The sequence below is a fragment of the Pogona vitticeps genome, chromosome 12 (genome assembly GCF_051106095.1).
Source record: "Pogona vitticeps strain Pit_001003342236 chromosome 12, PviZW2.1, whole genome shotgun sequence".
Classification (NCBI taxonomy): Eukaryota; Metazoa; Chordata; class Lepidosauria; order Squamata; family Agamidae; genus Pogona; species Pogona vitticeps.
The window spans coordinates 3383557-3403727 of record NC_135794.1 but is presented as its reverse complement, the minus strand read 5'-3'; the positions used below and the strand labels follow the sequence as shown (position 1 = coordinate 3403727).

The window sequence follows — 20171 nt, the reverse complement described above, 5'->3', positions numbered from 1 at the left end:
AGCTTGAAAATGATTGATTCATGCCTCCGCTGAAGCTCCGTCCTGCCAAGTTCATTGCCTGCCGGCTTAAGATATCCGATTCACGGTAACCATCTGCAGGATACTTTAAAACTGAACGACCACTATGAGACCCTAGATAAAATGTGATCTATATCTATACTACACGGTAAGAGCAGTTTGAGACCATTTCAAACTGCCATGTTTCAATCCTAAGGCATTCCGGGCAAGGCTATAATTAATCATTTTGGTGTCTGTGGCAAAATAAATAAACAAACTCCGATATGCACCAGATTGAGGGGACACGGCTGTGGATCCTAGTAATTTCCACATTTGTGATGGACGAAAGAAGGAATAGGAGACAGAAAACAAGAGCCTAGTTGAGAATTCATCCACCTGGCCGGAGACAGAATATCCATCTATGCTTAGGGACACAGGAAAGTTGGCTTATACTGAGTGTGAGCATAGGTCCATTCCATTCAACCCAGTATTGTCAACCCTGACTTGCAGCCATGACTCTCCGGGGTTACTGTTAGGATTTATTTCCTTGCTTTGCTCGAAGATCATTTGTACTCTTTGGTGGTCTCCAGATACATATATCTGAATCATGCTGAACCCCAGATAACACTTGGAATCAGACATGTTTGGGCATGTTCAGGGTTAGGGTCAAAGTTGGGGATAGGGTTAATATTAGGGTTACGTAAGTTTTAATTAGGATCTGGGCTCTTTTGCCTGGGCTCCTCGTGTACCCATTTCCATACTGAGCAAGCCCAAAGCCGTTCTGGCTCCTCTCCTAGTCTTTTCCAGTCCCCTATGATGTCACAGGATTGGGAAGGATTGGGACAGGATCCAGAAGAGTTTTGGGCTAATTATTTAAAAAAAGGTACAAGAAGAACCAGAACAAATTGGCCACAAAGTTAGGCCAATTAACCCAGTTAAGGTGGTAGGTAATGTGGCTACCCATAGAACAGTTATATTGCATGGAAGTACCTAGGCAAATATCATATTCCATAGGATGGCGCCATGGCCATCCTATGGAATATGATCCACTTAATGTGGAAGAACTGCGCTACAGCACTGCAGTATAGATACACCCAACCATCTTCTGACCACCATTAATCCTATTTACACAGGTTGCTGATACATACATTCTGCAATGCATTTTTAATGCACATACGTTCATGTTTTCTGTCCCAAAGCCTTGATCAAGCTGTCTCTTAATATTCCATAACAGGTACGACACTCTTTCCCTTCTGCTCAGCTACATGTTCTTCGCTTCTGCATTGAAACTCAGCACGCACTTGGCACAGACCTGAACACTGGATAAATGCAGCTTGAGTTGTTCCCTAATTCAACCCCAGCATGGGCATTCCACTTAGCAGACAGAGATTAGTTAAGGCAAATCTTGGCTGTTCGCTCTCTAGCCGGGTCTCTTGTGTTTTTATGCCTCAGAAGGTCGGTAGTCATGAGATGTGTTTAAAGAGGCATACACACACACACACACACACACACACAAAACGCATTTAGGTACACACACAAATATATTTCTTGAAAACAAGATCAGTGGCAGAGGTGCAAATCTGGTAACATCTGTTCGGTTAGCAGCAGAAATTTGCACAAATTGAAAAATTCATCAAAAATCGCTAATTCGTGGATTCATATGCATACGAATCAATGAATACGAATCAATGAATGTTAAGCAATTTTTATTTGTCTATTCATTTGGCTATAAAAAGGGCCCCCAGGCACCTAGAGGCATTGAAATTATAGAGAAGCTTCCCCTAAAGGGCACTTTCCTGGGGGACTCGCTTTGCGGGTGCATAATTTGGATGTACGAAACCCAATATTTACCGATCTTGGAGGGACTATAAAGGAGAGTCAAGGGAAGCTTCACTGGAGTTTTGGTTTCTCTAGGTGCCTGGGGAAACTTTCCCGGGGAGACCTCTTTGTGAGTGTATCACACGGACATTTGAAACCCAAACTTCACCCTAGGTGCTTGAGGGCCATCTTATAGGCTTATAAAGGAAAACTCAAATTGGCAAATCAATTCATAGATTTGTCAGGAAAAAAAGTATATATTCGCTGTTCATGATTCGTTGCCTTTGATGAATCACAAATCAAAGTGGATTGCCATTTTTTCCTGATTCGTGCCCATCTCTAGTTAGCAGGTACTGTAGCAGCCCCATTTGTATGCAGATGACTGATGCCTTACTGGATGTGTGCATGGTTTAAATGGTTTTAAATGGGCCATAAATGCCTGATGGTTCCAGACTAGGAAGGATGCATGTCCTCCTTGAAGGCATCTTCTGTTTGTAGAGCCATCTACTGTAGGTCAAACCTGATTGGAAGAACTCAGAGGAGGGAAATCGGGAACGATCAATTCAACTATCCCTAGAGCATGACTTTTTGCCCCTGCCCTTACATCAGACATTGCTGGTAATTCTCTGGCCTGTGACCTTCTTCTGCTTTTATCTCCTATCAGTGATCAGAGATAAGAGTGTATTTAAAGATACTCCATTTTCATTTCAATCATCTATAGAACTGAGTTGTGGCCTCCAACAGAAATGCTATTCCACAGAACTAAGTAAATTGTTCTTTCCAGGCAGGAACATGTTGGGTTACTCCTAAGGAGATGTGCATAGATCTAAGAGATCTTTCTGTGTTTGGTCAGAAAATGTCACCTTGGTCAGAAGTACATCTGGCCCCATCCCCTGAAAGGTTCACTGCCCTCCCTCTTGTGCCCATAGCCCCATCCACGGCTGGTATGGTGGCCCCAAATTTCTTCCAGGTTGGATTCTGACCCTCAGCGTCAAAGAGGTTCCCCACCAGTGTCTTTTACTTCAAGTTCCAGGTGAACATCCAATCATACCAGCCATTCAGCCCCACCCACGGAGGACATCTTGGAAACACAGGAAATGTCTCTGAGAAAGATTGGCTACGCTCTCTTGAGCCATCACTACGATGACCCCAGGATTGTGCCTAATACATGCTGGTCCCACAATCACTTTAATGAGGCAAGTAATGCCCCACTGATCAGAACCATGGGGATGAACAGGTTGTATGGGGTGACGCTCAAGGGTGGGGCCATGAGAAAATGAATCAGGCAGAACAAACATGAGTCCAATCCCAAAGTCCTGAGAGAAGCCAAATGGGCAAATCCAATTAAATGTGGCTCTAGTCTTAATCTGTAATCAAGTCATTACATTAGCTAAGTGAGGGATTTATTTAATTGAAGCCTTCACCCATTACCAGCAATATTACTTTTCCCTTAGGATTTGTTTTTCTTTCCTTTCTTTTTGTTTTTAATTCCCTTGATCTGAAATCAGTCTCCTCGTCTTATTATGCAATTCAGGTGGAGAGCTTAGCCAAATTCAAAAGGAGGATTAAAGCATTTCTCAGCAGACTGGGAAGTTAGTCCGTAATAGTGAACACAGTCAAAGGGGGACTTAGCATACAAATTAACCAAGGAGCCTCCCCGTTCCTGCTCTCTCCAGAGACCTCCTTCAACCTCCTTTTGAAATTATGGAAAACAGAAAAGTTGCGCTTCATGGTGTCTCCATTATGCCTTGATTTTGTTTCTTCGGTTGCATCCATTTCTGTCCCTGGCTTGTACAGAAATATGCGCAGAAGTGGCTCAGCAGACAAATTTGCCAGGAAAGGGCCTAGACAAGAGCCAGGGCTTGGCGAAGTTAACTTTTTAGGAGGAGCTACAACTCCCAGTTTGACCAAACTCCTGGGGGCAGTGGAAGACAGGAGGGCCTGGCGTGCTCTGGTCCACAAAGAGTCAGACATGACTAAATGACTAAACAACAACACAACTCCCAGACACTCCTGGCCAACATGGCTAGGAGCCATGAAGGTGGCCATGCTGACCAGGGATTCTGGGCAATATAGTAAAATAATGTGACTTGTCTGGGTTTTGCAATCCAAGATCGTAGAGTCCTCCTTCTAACACAGAAGGTCTCACAAGCCATGTCCAGACTAGAAATTTCATCCAAATTATCTGTCATACCTTCTCCCTCATGTCCCCAGAGACATGCAGGTTTACCAAGTGGATGAGCTTCCTCATAGACATCTGTTAGGTCAAACTCCACTTCCTAGTATCCTTTTCAGGGTGGATATTAGAAATTTAGCAGACCAACTGCGATTGAATATAACCATTAGCCAACCTAACCTAGTCCTGCAGTTGGGACTGGCAGCAGTTGCTCAGACCTGAGGTTTAAAGTAGGATCTTATTTATTAGCTCACTTGACAAGTCAGTGAACTAGGTATCTGGCTGCAGAGGTTGGGAGTTTGATTCCCCCACTGTGTGCCCTCCTAGGATAAGAGGCAGCCTGTGTAGCCTTGGGCAAACTGCATGGTCCCACAGCGCCCCTAGAGGAAGGGAATGGGAAACCACTTCTGAGGAAACCCTGAAAAGGGTTGCCATAAGTCAGAACTGACTTGACAGCACATAATTATCAGTAACCCTGCTTAGCTTCAGAAATCAGAGAAAATCAGGTGCGCTGACGTGGTATGTTGGATTTACATCGGATACGTCCAATCTATCGCTAGCAACTGTCCTGGAAAACTGACACTGAATACAAATCTGCATCTCCTCATCACGATGACATGGAACATGGGTGGCACTCTTAGAGGATTCCAGAGACCTTGATAGGGAACACCGAAGACCAGGTGTCTTGTTTTTAGTAGGGACTCAGGCGTTGGACTTGGGACTTGGTACAAAGACTCGAACTCAGGACTTGGACCCAAGAACTCGCCAATATCCCTGATCTTAACAAGATCCCTCATCCAGGTGACCTCATACAGCACCATTCAAATATGGTTTGTTACCAGTTTAACCAGTATATGGATAGACAGACAGACAGACACAAACACACACACTTGATTTCCTCTTGAATTTCTGAACTGGGCCACCATCTCACCGCCTGACGGTCTTTACTTTCCCATTTCTCGCATACCGCTATTTATTCATAAGTATAAAAGACAGATTAGCTGCCGACTCTGGGCCCCTCTAAATCAAAACAAATGTAGAGCAATCTTCTGTTCAAGCCTGAATCAATGTTAGTTGTACAGCTCAAGTTACACTCGGAGAGTCTGGATGTTGCGATCCTCCCTCCTGGGCTCAAATCACCGCCAGCGTTCAAATCACGCAGACGAGTAAGAATGAACTAGGTTTATCTACACACACACACACACAATGCAATGCCTCTCGTCCATTATTGTTCGATCGCTTGGCTCCTCTGCAATAATAAAGGATGGAACGCTCAGGCCGAGATGATAAAAAACTTCCAATTCCTATACTAGAAACAAGTTTTCAAGTGGTGACAGGTTAAAACCAACAACAAATAATCAAGCCTTATTAAATGTCACACAAGAACCAGAGGAGGTTTCAGACAACACATCTCGTAATAACTACCTTGAATGGAATAGAAATAGGGCTAGAGCAGGACAAGGGAGGGAGGGGGTCATGGCTAGATACAAAAGCATCCAGAGGTTATTTATTAAATGTTTTTGCATTTATAGGCAGCGTTGTGTAGTGGTCAGAGTAGAGTGATTAGCAGATCCATATTCGGTTCTCCTCTGATCCGTGAAACCCTACTTCCTGACCTTCAGCCTCTCTCCCTCTCTCTTTCTCAATCTTAACATGACCAACTTAACAGGGTGGTTGTGGAGAAGGAAAGGATGCCACCTCAAGGTCACCGGAGGAAAAGTTAGAAAATGTAGAAGCACTGGGTTCAAATCCCCCTTTGACCATGAAGCTGAATGTTGGCCCAGTCTGACCCATAAGAAATTTTTTAAGGATTAAATAAGGAGGCAAAGAGCCATCTGTGTTGCTGCGGGAAAAGGGGAGATATAAATGTAATACATAAATAAATCGAGATCCACGAGGGTCGGACTGCGACTTGAGACATCGGAGTTCAAAGAATCCGGGCCTTCTCGGCGGTGGCTCCTCGCCTTTGGAACAACTTGCCCCCTGAGATTCGCGCGGCTCCCTCGCTGGGCATTTTTAAGAAACAACTAAAAACATTGATGTATAGGCGGGCCTTCCCAACAGAAAACCCTTGACGATCTTTTTTCTTATTCTGTTCTTTATTATTATTTTTTTTTATTTAAGTTTCTGCTGTAAAGTTTTAAAATTACATTGTTGTTTTTACTGTAAGCCGCCTAGAGTGGTCTAATATGATCAGATAGGCGGGATAGAAATAAAATAAATAAATAAATATAAATAAATCCCTGGCCAGCGGTGAAACCCGGTGTGTGCTTTAAGCCAGCCAGTCCCTCGACCCACATTACAGGTGGGGTATACATAAAACCAATCAATGGCTCATGTTTAAGGAGAAAGGTGGGATGGGAATATGTTAAACAAACAAACAAACAAATATATAAACAAATAGGTCTCCTCTTTTCTTTTAACACCTGCATGTTTAGGACAACATCCAACTCAGCCCTTGGCCACTGGCCCTGGATATCCATCATTTTCGGTGACCTCATTAACTGGATCATGTAAAGCAGTGGTCCCCAGCCTTGGGCCTCCAGATGTTCTTGGACTTCAACTCCCAGAAATCCTGGCCAGCAGAGGTGGTGGGGAATGGGCTTCTGGGAGTTGTAGTCCACAAACATCTGGAGGCCCAAGATTGGGGACCATTGATGTAAAGAACGACATTCAACGCAACTGTGGCTGCACTTTCGTTCAGCTGCTTGGAGAACCGGTTCTCTGTGTTCAAAGCTCCAGAGAACCTCACCTGGAAAGCCTGTCCACTCTCTCAGTATGAATTATACACCAAAGACCTGTCAAAACCTGGGCTGGAGATGATAAAATGAACTGGAACTGCTTTTCAGGAACACGTTTGACCACTTTTTTCCCCGAGGGGGGGAGTTTTCCACTCCCCCTCCAAATCGAGGAGCAATGCTCCAACCGGCTTCATTTCAACCACAAAATTGGAAGCAAATCAAACGCCCACCGAACTTACCTCTTTTTACAGAAAGACCCAATGACAGGAATGGCTCCTTAAGGCTGGAAAGCACCCAGGGAAAACAAGTGTAACAGAGTGAGGGGCGAGAAATGGACATGCTCTACGAGTGATTTACAAATCCTTCATGGCCCTTAGCGGGAAGCTGTGGCTGAAGGCCACCCTATGGAGCTGCCGTGGTTTAAAGCCTATGGCTGGGAGTTATGGGTTGTCAAGTCGGAACCAACTTATCAATACTCTAATACAGTTTTGAAGCTTTGTGAAATGTTTATGGGGTGATTCTATCCATTCCTCGCACACACCCCATTGAGTTCCCATGGCCGAACGAGGATTTGAATCCAGGTCCCATCCATCACTCTATTTAATGCACCACACTGGATAATTTTTAAAGTACATATTAAGAAGTTTGGTGATTTAAAAGTGACTATTCCAGAGCTAACATTTCTAAGCCTTCCCACAAGGCATGTAGATGCCAAGGACTTTTCTATAAGTGGTTTAGGTATCTGGTTGCCGAGCCAGAGGTTGGGAGTTTGATTCCCCACTGGGACAACGATCCGTAGGGTCCCCTAAGGCTCTGCCATTCTAAGCTCATTATTATTATTTAAAGCCTGTAATGGGAAAATAAAATCACAGTCTAGTCCAGTCCAGACATTTGAGAGCTGCTGGTGGTGAAAGCAAAGCCACGTTTCCTAGCTGGAACTTCCATTTTCTACAACTTGAGTGACCAAGATGGAAGTATCTCCTGGCGTGAAGGGTAACTCAAAACAATAGCTCTATTCAGGCTATTATACTAAACATATGGGGAGGGGGATCCCTAACTCTGGCCCCCCAACATTGCTATACTCTTGTGAAATTCAACCAGAGCTTCTTCTGAGTACATAGAGGCTCTTTTTCACGATTCTGAACGCTGGTCTTTCCTGGAGAGTCTTCACATGGATAAGGTTCTCTCCACTTCATTCTCCTAGTTTCCATGTGTGCAAATTGAGGGTGAGGGGCTGGTGTGCTTCAAGCACCCTTATTTAGAACTCTTGGGCTTTTGATCAACCAGAACTGGTCAATCAATCCAGCTTTCCATTAGATGTCTGGGGGAGCATGGACAGAGTTCCCTGATTGAGTGTACCCAACCCTTTAGATCCAGTCCAGGAAGTAAGGAAGGGTTGGAGGGAGGAATGGATGATCGGCTATTTGTAAACTTCCTCTCTTCCATTATCCTGGTTCCCTCTTCCCTCTCTCTTTCCCCGTCTTTCAGGCTTTCTCCACGCGATAATGGTAAGGATCCTAAACATTCCAGCCTTACAGGAACATTCTTAACCCAATTTAGCCAAAGAAACCAAAACCAGCTGATGCAATAAGAGTCTCTCTTTTTTTTGCACGCAAGCCAATGAAATCACAGCCCACATCTGCAGCAAAAGCCCTCTCTTGCTCTCCGATGGATTTTGAAAAGACATTCATGAAGCGGTATCTCATGGAGCTGCCATATAAATGACAAGCTGGATGAGCAGAAATCATTATGGCTGTGAGTAGCAGGTTCGGAGTTGCCCAGGAGAAGCGGAAGATCTCTCGGGCTCCCCCAGGACCCCCAACTAATCCGCTTCTTCTTTCACCATGGAAAATGTAGGACACTGTTTCTACACACCGTCTGCATCCTTAGCTGCTTGCCTCCAACACTAGAAAAGCAGTCAAGTGAAAAGTTTGGTCTTGCTGCCTTTAGCTGAAGAAACTTTAGCAAGAATCGAAGATGTCGGGACGGGGTGGGGGCTCTTCGAATGAAGAACTACACCGGTATTAACGAAGGGCAAAATGGATCTTTAAGCGTAATAGTTCATCATATTGATACATGAACTGTTGTTAAGGACAGGAAACAAAACTCCAAGGCTTTCTCATAAATTCTCCAGGCTGCAAAGTTTGCTTTAACTTCCACATTAATCACTCCGAGCACCTTTCTCTCTTTTCAAAGAACCAACATGCCTTCCTGATCAGATGTTGCAGAGAAAAAGGTTTGTCCAAGATACGCCGCTCAGAATATTGGAAAAGGTTAGAGACGGGTATGAAACAAACTACAAACCAAAGAAATCAACAAACTGAGCTGGTTTGTGATTCATTTTCCCCCCTTTGGGGTTTCATTTGCTTTGGCCAAAGGGGATGCCCCCCCGCCCTCCCCTTCCCACTGCCTCCATCACCTCCGGTTACCTGCTCCTGCCGCCGTCATCACCACGGGCATCATCCTCAAAGGCAGGGGCCCCGACTTCCTTGCCAGGAGCCGGGCACTGCCTCTGAGCATGCGTCCACAGCAATGGTGGTGGCAGAGGAGGTGCAGGTGGCCAGGAGCAGGTGAGACCCCTGCATGAACCGGAAAAACGAAGCACAAACTGCTTCATTTTTCCAGTGATTTGTGGTGTTTTCGGAGTTAGCCATGAGCCGCAAACCATCACGAACCACTGATTTTCCAGCTCGTGCCCATCTCTAGAAGAGATTATCGGCTTATCCCAATTCAGATCAAAGCCATGGCAAAGTACTGCAAATTTGTTTCATAAATGCCTGTGAACATATTTGTATGGAGCTTCCTCCTTAATCATGAGTTTCCAAGAACTTCCATTAGGAGATTCTGGGCCCTTCTTGTTTTGTAGCTCCTCTTGTCTTTCCTGAAGCCCGAAGGGGAGAGACAGACCTCTGGCTCACAACCTGCCTTTCATCTAATCATCTTCTAAATCATCTTAGAACTTCAGAGCTGGAAGGGACCCTCTATCGATGAGTCCAGCCCTTCTCAAGGAGGCATCCTGGGGAATTGAACTTCCAGCCAGATACCTAAACCACTGAGATATCCAGCAGTTCTTCCTTTTGCAAAGATAGCGACCCACCATTTCCTCTCCAGCTCAGAATACATAGCTTCTGTGTGTGCAACTCAGAATGCACATAAAGGTTCAGATTCCTGACAATATTACTTAGAGTACCGTTTAGATAAATCTGAAGCAATACAAGAAATGTCAGCGTTTAACTGGATAAAAACATCTAGGATGGAGGATATCTCTCGATATAATAAACCAACATCAATTTCAGATAAGTAACATGGCATGCTGTTACGTGCGTTATGCACGAGAAACCAAGAACCAAGCTTGTCTCCCAAGTACGTTTTGAAAAACACATTATTCCAAACCAACGTTCAAATTACTCAAAAGTGAGAAGCCAGTCTTAAATCTAACTCTTGTAAAACACACACACACACACACACACACACACAGAGAGAGAGAGAGAGAGAGAGAGAGACAGACAGACAGACAGACAGACAGACAGACAGACAGACAGACAGACAGCTTTTAAACAACAACAATCTGGCCAGACAAGGAGATGGATTTAACATTTTTGGGGGGGAAAGATACATTCCTATATGTTAATTTTATGGTCTATTTAGAGCTAATGGAGCCTTAACTGGACAGATTCCATGGTGTTGTCTCAGGCATTTAATCAACTGTTGCTGTCTGAAACCAACAGGCACATGCAAATATATTCCCGTGTGCAGGGGACCAATCTTACCGAGCAATTATTTCGTGTTTTTAAATCCCGCTCCACCCTCTAGGTGGGTTAGAACGTTTGACATCCCCAACCAAAAATAACAAAAAATAACCTACAAATACGCCGAGATCAAACAAGCCACAAAATCCTCACCAGATTAAAACATCACATCCAATCTTCTCCCAAACGTAGGCAAGAAAAATGCTGAAAACAAAGTTATTAATACTGCGTTGGCAGGAACAGCAACAGCCAAAACACAATGTTCCTTCCATTTGCTTGAAAGAGTAACTAGAACAGGCCTGCCTAATTTGTTGTGAGCCTTCCTGGATCAATACACAACTACAGCAGTTACACATATTTAAGATTAATGTCGCTTGGGTAGAAGTGGGGACAACCTCTGGCTTCCAGATGTTGATGGAGTACAACTCTCTCCACCCTCCCTGACCATGGATCATGCTGGCTAGAGCTTATCAGAATCACAATAAGCATCACCATCATCATCATCATCATCATCATCTTAGAACTGCAGAGCTGGAAGGAGACCCTATAGATCATGGAATCCAACCCTTGTCAAGGATGCCCAGTGGGGAATCGAACTCCCAAACTCTGGCTCCACAGCCAGATGCCCAAACCACTGAGCTATCCAGCCGTTCCTGAAACCTGGATAGAAAAGCTAGCACATCCTTACAGCAATGCTTGGGAATTTAGGCACAGATAGGAGTTATGTTCATGCATGCTAATCTTTTCTGATGGGATTATCATCATAGTGAAGAATTCTTCTCTAAGTATGGTGAGTGGATGCCAGACAAGAGGGATAGATGGCCAGAGAAGTAATCCAAAAAGTGTTCAGGAAATGAACACTCCAGAGGGAGACCACAGCTGCGATACAAGGAGATCTGCAAGCGAGACCTGAAGGCCCTAGGAATGGACCTCAACAGATGGGAAACTTTGACATCTGAGCATTCAGCCTGGAGGCAGGCGGTGCATCACGGCCTCTCCCAATTTGAAGAGACCCTTGTCCAGCAGGCCGAGGCAAAGAGGCAGTCCCGAAAGCAGCAAAACCAGGGAGCTGGACGGGGGACAGACAGCATTTGTCTTCAGTGTGGAAGGGATGGTCACTCTCAAATTGGCCTTCTCAGCCACACTATATGATGTGCCAAGACCTGTACTCAGAGCACATCACCATAGTCTCTTGAGACTGAAGGATGCTTAATCCTACTAAAATAGACAACATACAAGGGTTCTCCTCCGTGGCTTTTGTCTCACCCCCTTGTATGTTGTGTATTGGGTTTTCTCGTATCTGCTGTTTTAAGCTCCTGTGATAGATCATGGACCTTCCCTCCAGATACAGGGCTTTATATCTACCGTAGATATAAACACTAATCAGCCAAAGATGATAAAGGCCTCTGGACAAAAGCTCTGCTAGTTTCTAGCTTTGAGGGGAGAAATGAGTCTCCCCTCCCTTCCTCTCCCCTCCCTTCCGAACCTCTGAGTTTCCACAAAGCCCCTTAAGCAGAAATTGGGACTTGGGAATGGCTGTGCAGAGTGTACATGGCTAGTCCCGAGAGGACATGAGTTAGAAGCCCAACTTGCCAGACAAACAAGTGGAAAAGACTATTTAGCAAGAATACAGGTAGTTGTGGGTTCTGGTTGTCGCCATCGTTCGAGACTGGCCGCGATAGGAACATGGTGTGGCATTCGTTGGGGCAGAAGGAATGGAGAGAAGAAATAGAAGCTTTTCTGTTCTAAAAAAGAATCAGGGCCCTTGGCCTGCATGAGAACAGTCTTCGCTTCCAATTTCCCAGGCTTCGCACAGTCCCTGGGGTTCTTACAGCTTTCGCTTTGCCAACCCCAAGGTGGATGTGGGTTTTCTTAAAGGGAAAAACCTGTTGCATATGGTTCCCTTTAAAGCGAACCGTCTGGCTGTCGGACCAATCAACAGACAAAATCAATCTCTCTCCCCTCCCCGCCATCATCCCTGTCTTCCAACTCCGAAGGTTCCCATAGATCCTGCCCCATCCAGCCAACTATCCAGACACTTTGCTTACACCATAAAAGCAGAGCATGTTTCCTGTTTTCACAAGTTGCGATGTGCTGATGAGAAACTCAGTTTTCTGAAACAGCCACATCTGTCTTTCAGACACGGAGCGGACACGAAGCCAGGAGCCGGGACGTATGGAGAGTCCATTCTTCGGATTTTAAACATTATTTCAGCAAGATCCCAGAAAACGTTTTTGAGCAATTGCTAAATGCAGTGGAAAGAAGGAGGAAGATCCTCCTCGGCACCCTTTAGAGACATGCAGATGATGCTATTTCCAGTTCATTTCGCTTCCCCAAGTGTTCGCGCGCAAATCTATTCTGCCGAAAGATGTGAGTACTCACTAAAATTCCAGCGGAAATGTTTTGCAGGTTCGCATTCTCATGCATGAGGAAGCAAAACGGCCAGGATTTACATCTCCAGTTTTACCACATTTCTGCACTCCTCCGCAATTTAGAGAAGTAACTTGGGCATTGAAATGCGTCTTTCAGATTGCACATCCTTTTCTCTGCACATGTTCCCTGTCTTCCCCTTCTGTACAAAAGGATTCGTGGGAAGTGCCTCAAACAGAAGTGGATATCAGGGGAACAGAAGATGAACCTTGATACCCGTTTCTGCATGGACCTTTTTTTTTAAGGATCAAGCAAGGTAGAAAGATCAAAGCTATGGCTGGAAAAAAAAGAGAGAGGGAGAGGGATCTATTCATCCCTGTCTCTTTCAGACCCTGAATCCTCTAGGATTACTTTTCGGAAAGAAGAACAGCTTACCTAAGTAGTTGTTGCTCTTCGACATCTCCGTAATGTTGATCTTGGTGGCCCCCTCGGGTATTTCGACTATCTTGTGGTAGCCGAGGTTGGTCAAGGTGTGCTTGAAGACCCCTGAGACTACTTTGCAAGCCGTGTTGTCCCCTCCGCATATTCCACATTTGTCCACCACCTTCTCGGAGCCTAGATAGTCATCGCAGCCGATATTCTGTTACAGGACAAAGAGGAAGCAATTATAAGCAACCGCACATGGTCACGTAGGAGAATCTGATGTCGTACAATGGAGCAGAAGGAACAAGGAAAGCTCAAAACTCTGCGCCAAATCTGAATGCAGAGTCGGCAGTTCCTAGCCTCTCTCAGTAAAAAGAAATCAAGTACCACGGGGCTAGAATCATAGAATGATTGACTGCAGTCCACAACAACAATGCGACGCAACAAGCATTTGACTGAGAAGAGAGGCAAGCATTAGGAGCCAATGACTTTTTCGGATGGCTGGGGAGAGAAGGGTCCTTCTCTTGTCCACCACGACTACATCAGACACCCAAAAACCTAGAAACAAGAAAGAGCCTGTCTGTCCAAACACCTTAGCCATCGTTGGGAACCACTGCCATACAGATGCCCCAGCCAGCGTGGCCGATGACCAGGGATTCTGAGAGCGTGGAATCCAGAATTTCTGGAAAACTAAAGACGGAGAGCCATCCCACTCCCATTCCATTGGGGAAAATATGTCGGACTGGGGAAGCAGTTTCAAATCTGGGGTGATGTAAACCACTATCCAAGTATGCCCATTTCTAATCCATAGAGTTAACTGAGGTTGCCATCATGTCTTCCAGAACAACAGTCTTTGCGTCCAAGTCCCAGGTCCACATCTGAGTCTCTGGTACGAGGTCGTGAGTCCCAAGTCGACAGTGAGTCCTGCGACTCGAGTTCCCACTCCTGTATCCTATTGGGGGGGAATCACAACTGCTGGTCCAGACACAGGCACCCCGTGGACCTCTCTGAGTCTCCACCTTACAATGGCGTGGAGCAAATATTTTTAACACTGATGAGTTATGGCATATTGGACCAGAAACGTATATTCGGTCCAAAATTGAATATTACTGGTCTTGAGCTTTAAGCCAAATAATTTTAGGGGCGAAGAAGAAAGCAGTTCTCCTACGTGGATCCTGCCCATCAGTCACACAAGAGAACTTTTACTCTTCCTTTTTTTAAAAAATCATCTCAACCAGGAAAAAAAAACTATCACTGTTTGATGTTAATAATTAATATGTTGGCAGATATACAGAGCAATTAAGGTGTCAGGTATTTTATGGCGCTATAGAAAGCAGGAGAAGACAGGCCAAGGGGATTATAAACTAATTTTTTTTTGCCAAGGAGATGAGATGGAAAGAGAAGTGAAATCAAAAATAGGCAGCTTGCCGGCTCGTGGGCATGCTCGCCTGTGGCTTTGATCTCCAGCATCCGCAGCTGCCTCCAACATCAGTCCAGATGCAGCGCTTCCACCTTTGAAAAAACCTTGAACCACTTCTGTAGCCTTCAAGGTCTTGAAATGAGCCATGCCTTCCATCCCAACAGAACAGCCCTCTTGGTAGTGGTACAACACAAAGGTCTACCGGGACATTCCCGTTAGCCCATACGTAACAGGAGAATGTCTGGCTTCAGGCTTTGCAAAATTGTCATCAAATTCGAAGGGAGAATGGCGTCACAAGATGCCTCCAAAACTAAGACTGTTCATCGATTCACTTAGATATTATGGAACATGTTTGCAATACTTAAGCATTGGCACTGTGAATATGATTGTGGTTGGGGGCCAAATCCTACTTGGATTTTATTCCAGGATAAGAAAAAGCAGGTATGCCATGGGGGCAAATTGCAGCTAATTAACAAGGTGCCAGCCATCTGCCTCATTGTCTGCCAGTCATGACCAGGGGCACAGCCAGGCATTAACTGATTGCAATTTGCTGCTGTAACTTATTTGATTTCACTCACTTCAGAGTTAAATCTCACCAAGATTCTGAGCACTAAATAAAACAGCTATGAATATCTGTCTGTCTTAAATATAACTTTAAATGCTCTGGGCTTTTTTTTTTTTTTTTACTAAAGACTTGACTCTATCTTAAAAATTAAAAAAAAAGCCATGGTATACACCAAACATCTTGCGGATTCTTGAATATACAGCACAGCATGTTGGAGGGAGGAGGGAAACCCCTTATGAGTTGCAGGTTCTCGCTGGAGAAACTCTTGAAGACTGGTGTGCCAAGTGTAATTTCGCTGAAATCCCTTGAGAAAAACAAGGGGTGATGTGGATGAAGCCTTCAGTGGTGGACTTCACAGGGATTTCAAGCAATGTACACAATATGATGGGGCTAATGCCAGGCATTCACAAAGATGAAGAGTCGACTTTCCAAATCAAAAGCAGATGTTAGCATTTCATTGCGCAGTGGATGTGTTTAAACAAGTGCAAGGATGGTGGCCCACATAATACAAAGTGACAATCGTTTGCTGATCTACTGTAGTGGCACCAGATGATGAATGGTGATAACAGACGTGACATGTTGACGGAGTTGAATTTCAATGTGTTGGGTCTGGTGCAGGAGAAGCAGTTCATCATTAGCTGGAAAGGGATAGGCAGCCATTCATTCCGGGAGGTACATGGCAGAGGAGAAAGATCAGAAAAGCAGAGAGGGTGTTGAGGTGGGCACATAAATCCTGGCCTCTCACATTCGCACACTTAAGAACAAGAAACCACAAAACGCTTCTGATTGTGTGCAAGAGGGGGCAGGTATCTTCTGCTTTGCCTCCATGAATATTCACAGATTTGTAAGAACACTCTTGGTGCAAAGGGCTGTTTGCTACTACTTTGTCTGGAGGGTTTTTAAGAACCAGAAGCATTGGATAGATTGTTTGCATCTTTTCGAACAAGCACCTGGTCTTCCCTGCTTGCTACGTGTGAGCTTTGCTTCTCAAAGAGGAAAGACTTGGGTATGAGAGAGGCTGTACAAATTGGAAAGAGCTCCATGGCAGGGAAAAGCTCCTAGTCTCACTCTTGAACTGGAGAAGAGACATCTCACAGCCTCCTCTTGTTGGGACAGATTAATGGAGGAGAATGAGGATTTCAGCAAGAATTTGCTACTTCCCCATCCTGGTGTATTGGATAGACCAGGTGCCTACCATCTGGTGCCCTTTAGCTAGCAGGTTTTGAAAGTTGTAGCTCAGAACATCTGGCGGTTGCTAATTTGGGCATGGCTTTTCTCACACGTGGTGGCGCTGTGGGTTAAACTGCAGAACCTTTGTTGCCCTCCTCTGAACTTGCTCCAATTTGTTGGCATCCTTCTTAAAGTGTGGTGTCCAGAACAGTTCTGGACACAGTACTCTAGATGAAGTACTCTAGATGAGACCTAATCAGCGCTGAGTAGAGGGGAACTAGGATTTGGAGACTATAATGGTTTTAACTTTTTCCTTTTCACTCCTCCCACTTTGTAAAAGTACCCAAAGCCCACTGGACCATTTTCCACCCAAGGGGGATGTTGTCCACTTTTAGGAAGGGCGGTCCTCTTAGAAATAAAAAATTGAGTTGGCTGGGCATCAAAATATGCAAAATATAAGTAGACAGAAATGAGCTAGGGAGGTTGGCCTGTTCTAAAGACCTGATCCACCCCTTACATTTTCCTGTGGGGATAAGCAGTCTACTTGGCCAATCCCAAAGGTCTGGAGGTGACGGGCTTCACCCCAGATGCCTGGGGAAGGGTGTATCCTCAAAATCTGGTGCCCTGGAGCAAATGCCCAACTGTCCTGTCCTGATTCCAGCCCTGCTCTCAGTCCCACCCTCAGCCCTGGTCATTTTCCCAGCTGAAACTGGGACCTTGTACAAGCAGAGTGTTTGTCAATAACCAATAAGGTATCTGGCATTTTGATATAATTTAATGAAAACGTTCGAGATGTCCAATGACTCTCCAGCACTGGCTTGCAGTAGATTTTGTTGTGTCACAAATACACGTGGTTCCAAGCTTCGAAGCTCTGTTTATCATCCAGAATACAGAGCTGCATTTGGGTTAGATTCCAATGTGCTTCTAATTTACTGTAGTTCCTGCAATATTTTCTCCAGGAAACCTTAAGTATGGGATCAGACGCTCTTGGGTTAGGATATGGTCAAACACAGAGCAGAAGGGGAAGTTCCCTCCTACAGAGTTTACAAGAACATCTGGGCACATCTGGATAAAAGGGGCAACTGTAGGAGGTAAGGGGGAATAATCTCTTTACAACCCTTGTGGAATGGAAAGGGTGGAACGTCAATATGTGTGTGGATACTTCCAAGAAATGTCAAGTCCCCCTGAAGACAGCGAATCCACCCCCTGTATCTCTTTAGTGTTACCAGATATACTCATCAGTGGTTTACAGGACTTCAGTTAATTTCACATTCATAACTTCAAAGGGACGTGGTGGCGCTGTGGGCTAAACCGCAGAAGCCTGTGCTGCAGGGTCAGAAGATCAAGCAGTCGTAAGATCGAATCCACGCGACGGAGTGAGCTCCCGCCGCTTGTCCCAGCTCCCGCCAACCTAGCAGTTCGAAAGCATGCAAATGCGAGTAGATCAATAGGGACCACCTCGGTGGGAAGGTAACAGCGTTCCGTGTCTAAGACGCACTGGCCATGTGACCGTGGAAGATTGTCTTCGGACAAAACGCTGGCTCTATGGCTTAGAAACAGGGATGAGCACTGCCCCCTAGAGTCGAACATGACTGGACGAAAATTGTCAAGGGGAACCTTTACCTTTACTTTTTAACTTCAAAGTAGCCTTTCTCAAGCATTAATGGCCTGAGCCCAATTGAGTCTTTTTGCTTTGATAATTTCTGCCCAAGGCTACCAAATACATTTTGTGGCCTCAGGAAGAGTCTATAAATCTGTGTTTCCCAGGTTCTCGATGACATGCCCCAAATACTGGCCCAACCATCTGAAAACATCAAGGAGAAGTACTTTTCTCAATTGTGCTGCTGTTCCCTAACACCCAGTAATTGAATCGGAGAAGAACAGAAGAGGGTTGGGGAAGAAAAGGGTGGATTTGCCTCTCTTCCTGTGTCAACAATACCAGGTTAATTTTCAAGTGTCTACAACACGATATTTTTTGGGGGGGGATTCAGTGTTTCAATGTTTTCCGTTCGTTTCTGTGTATGTGCCAGCAACGGATCTTCTCATCATCACATTTTTATCCCCTCTTTGTCAGCTTTACGAGGTGAGAGCATTGTAGAGCAGGTAGTAAACGTGATTAAAACTGGAAAAAAAGCTATAAAGGCAGCTTTAGACCTTGAAAAGCGAAGGGAGGCAGAGTCATCGCCTTTCTGTACTTGAAATCCAAAATGATGGTTTCTAAGTAACTCGCTTCATAAGAGGTTCACCTGTGACTTGTAAGACGCATGCACACAAGCACACCCATCTCTTCCATGCCAAAATCCGAGTGTACTGATTTTACAAGAACGGCAAATGATTTTTGGCTGAACAAGGTTACGCAACATGTCCAGCAGAAAGGCTATTTCACACACTTACAGGGTTAATGAAAGAGCTGAGATGTGTGTGTCTCTTCAGATCGGATCTCCTAAAGTGTCATCGTTGGCCATGCTGGCGGGCAAGGACAGGAACTCAAGTTGTAGGGCTTGCTGTCAAGTTAGACTTATGTCACACCGTTGACTTGACTCAGGCTCAAATCGCGACTCAGAACCAACCCACCACTCTCTTTTTTTTCTGGGTGGGGGAAGCCTATTTCTTAATAGGGACTCGGACTTGGGACTTGGAACCAATGACTCAGACTTGATGACTTGTCCATACCTCTGTTGGCAGGAGGATTCTGCAAAATGGAGTCCAAAACAAACAAACAACAACCCTATAATGTTTATTTCTTGTAGAACATTCTACAGTCCTCAAAAAATCTGCGGATTCTTAAGGCTAGGTGCCTTTCTTTTCAAAACAAGTCTCCAGGGGATGCAGAAATGCTACTTTCATGAGGAATTCAGCAAAATTCTTTCCAACCCTCCTTGTAAGCTAGCTGTTGGTTATAGGTAGTTTAGCTCTTCAAGTGAAGTTTAAAAAAAAAAAACTGCATCACATCAATTTGAATAATATGCAAATCAGCTATGATTATGAATAAAATCAAAGTAAACTGCCTGGATCTGAAGGGGGAAAGCAGGTTTGGAAAGCTGCAGTTCCTTAAAATCAAGTCGAGGAAATGAAAGAGGTGCTCCAGACATAACGAAGAGGCCGGTAGATTTATAGACAGCTGCTCTAATTACAGCCTCTTAACGACACCACCCTGCAGCTTCTGAATGCTTCATTATTAAACATAATCATAGCCCATCATCCTTTTGCTACTGAATGCAAGATAAGAAATCGCTAGGTGGTCTCCCATCCAATTCTTCATCAAGCGGAGGCAAACACAGCTTCAACAATGTCTACATCAAAGGCCCAATGGTTAACATATTTCCTTTCCTTTCCTTTTTTGAAAGTCCATACTTCTACCGTATTAGCAGAGCGTATCTGTTGGTCAGTGAGGGTGGTGGGAAGGGGTGAGGAAGAATAAAGAAAAGAACATTCAAAGTTCACGTAGTTCACTCTGATGTATTCCAGACCTAATGTGAAAAGCCAGTTCTTTTGGAGAGCATATGCTACTGTTTACTTTTCTCCTCTTTTTTGATGTCTCCTACTATCTAGGGAAGCATAAAAAACAGCCAGTGTAGTGAGTGATGAACAAGGGCTCAAGAGACCTTGGTTCAAACCTTCCATAATCTCACAGGGTAGATGTGGCAATGAGAGAGCACTCATTGAATATCATCGTTGTTGTTTAGTCATTTAGTCGTGTCCGACTCTTCGTGACCCCATGGACCAGAGGCACACCAGGCCC

The 20171-nt window shown here is 44.8% G+C and overlaps 1 protein-coding gene across 3 annotated transcripts in view; it reads right to left on the bottom strand.

The window, feature by feature from the left end:
* Positions 1-20171, bottom strand: part of THSD4 (thrombospondin type 1 domain containing 4) — a 275769-nt gene that overhangs the window by 34695 nt on the left and 220903 nt on the right. For all 3 annotated transcript variants that reach the window (XM_072981651.2, XM_072981650.2, XM_020784857.3), the window contains one exon: positions 13287-13491. In XM_072981651.2, the coding sequence (XP_072837752.2) occupies positions 13287-13491 (205 nt within the window). The remainder of the gene's footprint in view (positions 1-13286; positions 13492-20171) is intronic.